An 8,871-nucleotide genomic window follows, 5' to 3' on the forward strand; every position below is an offset into this window, starting at 1 on the left:
AACAATCATTCTCTCCTCAAACATATTATGTATACATGATCTGGAATCAGCAGCAATGGCCGATGAGTGATGATGACTCGCGCATGATGCATGCATGACGTGCGAAGGCACACCACCAGTTTGTAGCTCGAAACAAGCATGAAAACAGATGGAAATGTGAAGAAGGAAGAAGAAGAAGAAGAAGAAGAAGAAGAAGAAGAAGAAGAAGAAGAAGAGGAGTAGGAGAAGGACATGGGGATGGAACGAAGAACACACACAAGTCTTTGATGGGGTCAGCGTTGACACCATCCATTAATCGCCAGTGTTCTTTTCTTCCCCACGCGGATTCCCACCATGCTTTCTTTTTCCTTCTCAGCTTTGCTTTGATCGGTCACACGTGCATCGACATGAAGTCACTGTGGATGAGGAGCTTCCTGCAATCTGCATCACAAGTCCTCCTAAAGAAGCTCTTGGGTATTTTGTGATTGCTGCTAAGTGCTGCAACCCTAATTCACCTTCCTCCTCTTCTGAGGACATTCTATATTACTGTGAATATGGATGAAATACAAAAGAAATGAAAGAGACATGTACGTAAATAATATATAAAGAAATCTAAATAGAAATAATAATTGAAGAAAGATCTCAAATAAGAGGAGTTATTGTATCTACTTTTAGAGCTAAACCCCTAATAATTTGGATACTTTACAACTTGATATTTATAGAAATTGAATGTAACCAAACCTAATTTTTTGTATGCAAATTATCAACATTATTTTACCAATTTCAAGTCACTGTTTACCTTAATAATCCATGTATTCTTAAATAAATATAATTGTAAAAAAAAATTCTGAGACATATATTGTCATCTTAAAAATTACACATTTTTGACTACTTTGGAGAAGAAGGGCAAGACAAGATATGAGTCAATTCATATATATACTTTCATTATTATTGAATTGACATTGTTCTTAGAATGTTATATGTCTTTCTCCAGATTGACTTCTATCATTTTTTTATAGGTGAAAAATGAAAAGAACCATTTAGTTATTACGTACCGAAGAGAAAAAAACAACAATTACAGAATAAAAAAAGAGGCAAACCAATTCATTTGTCAGTTAATTTGGATTAATAAGATAAAGACAGATTAATGAGGAGATCTAATGTGAAAATGACTGATTGGTTGAACCTTCCTCATTTGTCTGTTCATTTGCTTCATGTCATACCTTCCTCACTTTGGCCATTTCTTGAAGAAAGGTGCTTAAGATATCATTATACTGAAAAACACAAACATTTCTTGGACACATATAATAAGTGAATTAAGTAAAGGTTTACAAAATTGACTTGGTATTGTTTGACACACTTCATGTTTCATAATGACTTCAAATCTCTTTACATGCTTCTTACAATTTGATTGTCTGAGTAGGTTATTGGAGTGATGAATGAATGGGTCAGTTGTGCTCAACATGTCTGTTTTGGACATAGTGTACATGTGGGTCAAACTACACAGAAAATGGTACATGGATGGACCTAAGATGTACATTGTTGTTGTGGACAAGTCATTTGCAGGTGTAGATCCTAATAATTCAAGTCTTTTGTGTGCATTTGGATTCACAAAGAGTTAGAAAGTGAATGGATGGAAGATAAACATCCATGTGATCAGCATCAAAATGGATGGGGTTTCACATGATCTTGTTGTTCTTGTGAATCCAGTGGATGCCAGTCTTATTGGATTGTCAAATCAGAGTTCAAGGCTTACTTTTTCCTAAACTCTTTCATGCAAAGATGGATAAACCAAGATGGAGGAAGAGGCAACTTCAAAAGAAACTTTATATGTTTTGTTTCAAACACCCATGGGGTTTCACAACATTCTCTACTTTTTCTGGATGCAGTTCTTGCAACCTGCAGGACTTTGCAGCTCAAAATCTGTGACTGGAGTCCCTACAGCTCACGAAAAGAAGGCAGAAGACAGCAAGGGAAGGGGGGGAGGCACAGGTTGGGAGAGGAATATTGGCATGAACAGATGAAGACAAACAGGAAGAGTGCAGCTTCCAAGAAAGAGTTAAAAGGAAAGGAGAGTATATGGTTGGGAAAGTGCCTCCTGGAGAGGACAAAGATATTGAGCAAGGTACGGCACTCAGAAACCAGTAGCTTTTTCTTCCTCGATGCCTCGCCTGTAGCTCAGCATTTGAGGACTTTTTGTTTGTGCAGTCAAGGGAATGACAGAAAGCATACAGAAATCAAGGGAGTTTGCTGGCCTTCTGCATCAGTTTTGGTGCATGGTGCTGCAGTATTATAATGCAATTGTTTGCTCACAGTTTATGCTGTTGAGGAGAATGGTGAAGCAGCTTTGCCCACCCAAATTTCTATCAATGATCAAGCAATGGTAAAAGTTCTTGATGAGAAGGATTTGGCATCTGATAAATTGCTGAAGCTGTGATCATGAATAAGAAACCAGGAAGAAGCTTGCATGCTCTTTTTTGGCTAATCTCAACCCAATTCATCTGCTGCTTCTGTCAATGACATTGGTTTGTTCTTGTTGTCTACAATTCAGCCATTAGCATGTGTAACATCTTGATTTGGCTTTAATTAGTACCTAAGTTGCCATTCACCTCCAAAATTAAATTTTGTTGTTTTTGAGTGTTTGATCAGTGTGATAATTGGACTATATATGCATATCAAGGTAGGCAAGCTAGAGGTAAAAATGACTTCAATCTTCAAGCAGTCCAAAGGATGAGGTAGTCTTGGCAAGTTCATGTTCTAATAGTAAAACCATAAATGATTTGCTCATCCTCTGTGTATGTACTACCATTTTGGCATTGTAATAGTTAGACACAAGTACTATACAGTACAAAAGGACACCAATCTATAGGATTCATCTTCTGTTGGTACCTTTCACTGGCAACCAAACAATTTACCATTTGCTTTGCAGTATATGATGAGGATTAGTAATGACTCAAAATACCTAACAAATGTTTAGATTCAACACAAAATTGAGTGCTGAGGTCCATTCTTAAACCATTCTTTGTGGCCTGAATTCTCAGTACCACCTTTTGTTTGCCCCCACTTTATGACAAAAGCAAAAGCAAGGGAGGAAAAAGAAAGGAGGGTAAAACAAAAGGGGAGCAAAAATACTAAAGAAAGGAGGAGGAAAAGAAGGAAGGAAAACAAACAGTGACTTCTTCTTACCCTTCACCCTCGAAGTAGTCAGATAATTAGATTCCTCTTAATAGAGGACCTTTGCTTTCTTCTCCAAACCTCATCCATAGAAACAAAAGAAGCAAAGCTGCTTCTAAAAGGTTGACTCGGGGTTGCAGGAGGAGTCTGTCTGACGAAGCAAGCGAGGCCAAGAATAGAGGCATGAATAGAGGATTGCTTCAGAACTCTGTGGTGCAGAAGATGATGGGGGGAAGCTCTGGCTGTAGGAGCATGAACAGCATAAGGCCACCTCCTGACCAGACCTTCCCCCTCCTCCCCTCCTCTTCCTCCTCTTCATCTCCTTCGGTCTACGCTCAGTTCCCTCAACCCTCCGCTATGCTTCCAATCACCCCTTTGCCCGACAGCCAAGAGCTACCAGAATCATGGAGTCAGCTATTGCTGTAACTCTCTCTCTCTCTCTCTCTCTCTCTCTCTCTCTCTCTCTCTCTCTCTCTCTCTCAGTATCATGATTTCTTGGTTTCAGGAGGATTCTTCGGATTATATGATGAGATGCATTTGTTACAAATCAAGATTTTGCTTCTTCTTTCTTTCTTTCTTTCTTATGACTTCCGATTCTCCCGATATTTTATGCTTATCTAACACTTGCCACTGATCCCTGGAATTTTCTTGGATCTTGACTATACTGATTCCCTGAAAATGTCCCAGGGGAGGATGTTGGGGGGAAGAAGAGAAGTATGGGTTGACGCCTCTCCAGACTAGAAAGATAGAGACCTGGGAAGACCAGTTACTGTACCCATCAGCAGCTGCTCATGTTGCTGATGTGAAGCGAGAGTACTCCGGAAGCGGTTACCTCCATGGCCATGGGAACGAAGAAGAGGCCAAAGCATCCAAAGCTCCATGGAGCCAAATTATGCCAGCTTCCTCTCCTAGATCTTGCATCACCACTAGTTTCAGCAGGAACATGCTGGACTTCTCGAACAAGCAGCCAGGAAGAATGCATCATCAGCCGGACAACTCATCTGTGGTGAGAAGTACATGTCTAATCCCTTGTTCTTGCTCCATCTTGGATATATCACTCACAGCAAGAGCTTTTCTCATTTTGGTTTGATTTTTTGTCGATCTTGAATGTATCGATCTCCCTGCGCACTTTAATGACTCTTCGAGAGTTCATCGGGATGGACTTAATTATACGAGACTTAACATGCTTTAATTTCTGCTTGATTCCATTCTCAAGTGCAACAGCACAGCAGCTGGTGCAGCTCTCAAGAAGGCCAGGGTTCAGGGAGCCTCTTCAGCTCATTCTGCTTTCAAGGTTGGCACCACTGTCATGTACTACTTTAGTAGGCATGTATTCTAATGTTGGGAAGGAAACTACGAATCACTTTTCAAAGTTGAAAGCAAAGACTTTTATCAGGGAAGAAAAATTGACCTTTTATTTCCATGCCGCTTGCATTCAGGTGAGGAAGGAGAAGTTAGGGGACAGAATAACTGCACTTCATCAGATAGTTTCTCCTTTCGGGAAGGTATCGATCTATCTATCTATCTATCTATCTATCTATCTATCAATCTATCACCACAACTATTTCATACGGTCTTCTTAGAATTTGATGGGGTGTGCAGTGTTCTGCTATGTTTCATGAGAGCTCTTGCAGTAGTACCCGAAGTTACAAATCTATGCATGATCTCCATTTCTTTTGCTTTGGTGTTCTGACATGAGCTCCTTTTCCAGACTGACACTGCCTCCGTCTTGCTAGAAGCCATTGGCTACATCAGATTCCTCCAGAGTCAAGTCGAGGTCAAACCTCTCTCTCTATCTCTGTCTCTCTATGCGTATATGTGTCTGATGAAAGGCAAAAGTGAGAGGAGGGATGGGGTGGGTGGGTTAAGAGAGCACGCAGTAAAAGCTGGTGGCAGAACAGGGCGTTGTTGTATGCAGTATCTTTTAGTTATTGGTGTCTTGTATTGCCAGTTTACGAGAGATTATTCTCTCCGGTCTCTTTCTCACTGACACCCATTCTTTTCTCTCGTGTAGGCTCTGAGCTCCCCGTACTTGAGCAGTGCATCAGCCAACACGAAGCAGCAGCCTGTAAGTTACACGCTCTCTCTCTCTCTTTCACTCTCTCTCTCGGTGAGAAGAATACTCCATCCGTCAACCTTCTCAAACGAGAAGGAAGAGATATCCCATCAGCGCTTCGTATTTACTTCCTGTTCCGATAATATCCTTCATCTCCATGCAGAACCGACATGATTATTAGTTATTGCTTTTCATCTTATGGTATGCTCTCTCTTTGGATGTTCTACTGTGTGAAAACTGCATTCACTGAGGGGTAATCATCATATTGCAATATGCTGGAAGAAACTTTGTGCTTGCACAAAGAGAAATGACACCATTAAACAATATGCTGTGGACTTTGAATCGATGCATATCACATAGACTTTCACCTTCATGTAATTTATACGTAAGAACACCATTTACTTTGACCTCCCTACACACTTACCATCTCGAACCTGACCCCACGATTGAAGAGACTGCTAAGTTTCTGTTCCTTGGGCAGCAGCTGCTCAATTCAAGTGGCAGCAAGAAGAGAGGACCACCTGACCAGGTACCTTGCTTACCTTCAAAGCTTTCACCTCACCTGATCTCTCGTCGTTCGTGCCAATGAATGATGCACGCATAGAAATGATTGGCTTCGGAAAGAGTGATTACTTCCCTTGCAATGTTCCTAGCATCAGGAAGGCAATGATGAGGTGAAGAAGGACCTGCGGAGTAGAGGACTTTGCCTTGTTCCAGTCTCCTTCTTCCTGCATGTGGGAACCGATACCGGCGCAGATTTCTGGCCTCCAGCTCTCCATGGGGCCTTCTGATGCCCACCATGAGTTCTCAGCATGCTTAGGGTTCTACAGTTGATGTGCATATCATCATTAGCAGTCACTCTGCTAAACACCACTGAAGGCTGATTGCTCATGATAGTATGCATCACAGATACAGGAACACCAAGTGTGCTAAGGACCACGAAAAAGCTTGTAATAATAAGAGACAAGAATGCTTCTTGGGGAAGTCCCATCTCACTCTAGTGGTGATCATTAGCTTCTGTTCCATACACTGCAAAGATGTGGCTGGATATTAGGGTTTAGATGGTCTTGAGTTAACTAGTATACTGATGAGTAAGGTACTCTTGTGCCAAATCATATATATCTGGTTGATGTAATCTTCACTGAGGAAGCTTGATGTAGGCATCAAACCATTTTCTTCTAACACGGGGAAGAGAGAGAATGAGGTATCATTTGCAATCTGAAGTCATGTGCAATGTTAAGATAGCATCTGGATGCCATGTAGATCATGCTGGTCCATCTTCAGAATAAGGGGGGGAGTTTTCAGGATGAGCAAGAACATCATTAGCCTTCAAACATTTCATTCCCATGACATTGGTAAAAGGAAGTGAAGAGTCAATGCTTGAGCTGTCATCAGAGTCTAATGATTCTTCCAAGTAGGATTTACCATGCACTGATCCAGTCAACTCAGATTTGGCCAGCTTTGACAATCTTTTATATACAATGTTATGCCTCCCAACACATTAACAAAAATTTGATCATCCTCAGTCCCTGTATTATGCATTTTTAATGATAAATAACTTTTATTTTAAGAGTTATTTATTGATTTCATACGATGATCTCTCTTGGTTTGTGATCTAATACCGGTTATGTATTTCAGGCTCCCAACTCGAATGCAAGCATTTATATATATATCTGTGTATATATATATATATATATATATATATATATATATATATATATATATATATATATATATAATCCAATTAAACCTCAGAACACCAATGGTAGAAAAAAGAAAAAGAAAAAGTCAAACCATATTGCCAATTTATATTCTTGTTGAAGAACTTGTTCATCCATCCATTTGGATCTCCTTGTAATGTTATGGAGGCTATCAAGGAGGAGTCACATTAGATGAAAGCAAAAAGAAGCTTTGCAGGTTCTTCCAAGCAAGGAACAACATTTCTGACCAGGTTTGTGAAATCAAGAATTTCTCAAGTCTCAAGTACATCATTGTATGTGAAAAATTGTTTAGGAAGTACTCATTCCAAAACCATTTGCATCAATTTTGTTCACTGTTCCTCTGAGAAAGGGCCCATTTGTGAGCACCTAAATACACACAACATGTGAGTGTCTAGGCTAGCTAAAAGTAGTTAACATGCAGAGTACAACTATGTCATTGTTGAGTTCACCACTTTTGTCTTGGAGATGGAGGTGTTGTGAGGAGTTCAAGCATACTCTGTTTCTGATCAAGGGTCAAGAGAACATCTCTAATGACGATGAGTGCCATTATGTGCTCAGTAGTCTTTTGCTTGTGCTCCCATATGCCCAGAAGCCAGCTGAAGAAGCCCCAGCAACAATAAACTGTGCATGATTCCACAGGATTAGTGTCAATAAAAATCCTTCTCATAATGCAAGTTCCAATACCAAGTGAATCTCGACAACCTTCCATCGTCGTAAACTAGCATTTAAAAACACCTCCAAAATTCACAATGGTATGAAAAAGAAGATCTTAATTACAAACACAAGTAAATGGTTTCTGGCTTAGTTACCTTGTGAGTCCTTTCGGGAATGGATAGTTGGCCCTGAGAGATGAAATCATTGAAGTTTGAGATCATATATGTTTACGGAGTCAAAGTGTGCTGTTATTTTGCCTTCAAAAGGTTATTAGAGCTAACATCTGCATGCTGTCTTCATGTGAAAAATGAATGAATCTTAACATGAAACCGTAATAAACTGACAAGTAACAATCATAAAGCAGCAGCTTGTGAATCAAAACAAGAGGCATGTATATCTAGCCAATTCATCCTTTAGTACATATACACATATATCTCCTTCTCAGTTTTACCGGCTCATCAGGTCTCATCCCGTATCACTCGCAAGACGTTGAAAAAAATACTAATATTTGCAAAGTAAAGAACCTTTTTTTTTACACAAAGACTATATTATGAAATTAATCAAGAGAGTACAAAAATACTTATAAGATCATGGTAACTGGGCAAGTCACCATGCCGCTTATGAGTTACACCCTCACATCTTGCGAAACAAGCCAGAGAATGAGCCTGCTCCTTGCATTCTCCAGACAAAAGTGAAAAGACTTGTGCACTCTAGTTTGCATGATAACAAAACAGGTAGACAATGGAAATTGGAAACTACCTGTTGATTTATCACTTCCATATGATCTCAGATAACATATTACAGATCCATTTTATGAGACGAGAAGCAACTGGTGATATTAGTGTCCCAACTCAAATGAACAGGATTAACCATCCTGGAGGACTCACTGTAAAGAATTTCAACCACACAACAAAATCAGGCATTTCATCGAATAGTTCTACTCACCTTGTCGAGCAGATTCTCATGCACGTTTTAACGAACACTTTGTATGCAAGGAAGCAAGGCACATCAGCGATTCAAGGTACAACAAAATCTAGCAATCCAAAATGAAAAAGAGAAGCATTCCAAAGTCCATACTGACCATGAGGAATCAAGAAATCCTCATCGCTAAGAAAAATAGACTCACCTCCCTATAATTTCATTTCGGACGGCAAAAGAAGCAAAGGGGAAACTCGTTCGCATGGGACCGCAACGCCAGCGAATAGAAGTAACGTGTGATCCCCGGAATACCCTTAACCCTATCACTTAATGACAGGAATGAGGTACCCAGTATTGCGAGGGCTATAT

The 8,871-nt window shown here is 40.0% G+C and overlaps 1 protein-coding gene and 1 long non-coding RNA gene across 5 annotated transcripts; one reads left to right on the forward strand and one right to left on the reverse strand.

Moving 5' to 3' along the window:
- The first annotated feature begins 3,166 nt into the window (after nucleotides 1–3,166).
- Nucleotides 3,167–6,785, forward strand: LOC135625341 (transcription factor bHLH68-like). Of its 4 annotated transcripts, none has more exons than XM_065130035.1 (8): nucleotides 3,167–3,575; nucleotides 3,841–4,159; nucleotides 4,370–4,447; nucleotides 4,593–4,658; nucleotides 4,865–4,930; nucleotides 5,168–5,221; nucleotides 5,691–5,738; nucleotides 5,869–6,785. In XM_065130035.1, exons 1-8 carry the CDS (start codon nucleotides 3,337–3,339, stop codon nucleotides 5,998–6,000), a joined length of 1,002 nt encoding a protein of 333 aa, XP_064986107.1. In that variant the 5' UTR covers nucleotides 3,167–3,336; the 3' UTR covers nucleotides 6,001–6,785. The 4 variants fall into 4 exon arrangements, with proteins under 4 accessions (XP_064986107.1, XP_064986108.1, XP_064986104.1 ...); XM_065130036.1 differs by having other exon boundaries at nucleotides 3,168–3,575; nucleotides 5,694–5,738; XM_065130032.1 differs by having other exon boundaries at nucleotides 3,176–3,575; nucleotides 5,863–6,785.
- A 422-nt stretch (nucleotides 6,786–7,207) lies between these two features.
- LOC135625342 (uncharacterized) lies at nucleotides 7,208–8,801 on the reverse strand. The gene is made up of 2 exons (XR_010492030.1): nucleotides 7,740–8,801; nucleotides 7,208–7,551 (listed from the first exon to the last, which is right to left on the reverse strand). It is a non-coding gene; the product is annotated as an uncharacterized LOC135625342 (long non-coding RNA).
- Between the last annotated feature and the right edge of the window lie 70 nt (nucleotides 8,802–8,871).

Source organism: Musa acuminata, chromosome BXJ2-10, assembly GCF_036884655.1.
Source record: "Musa acuminata AAA Group cultivar baxijiao chromosome BXJ2-10, Cavendish_Baxijiao_AAA, whole genome shotgun sequence".
NCBI classification, from domain to species: domain Eukaryota; kingdom Viridiplantae; phylum Streptophyta; class Magnoliopsida; order Zingiberales; family Musaceae; genus Musa; species Musa acuminata.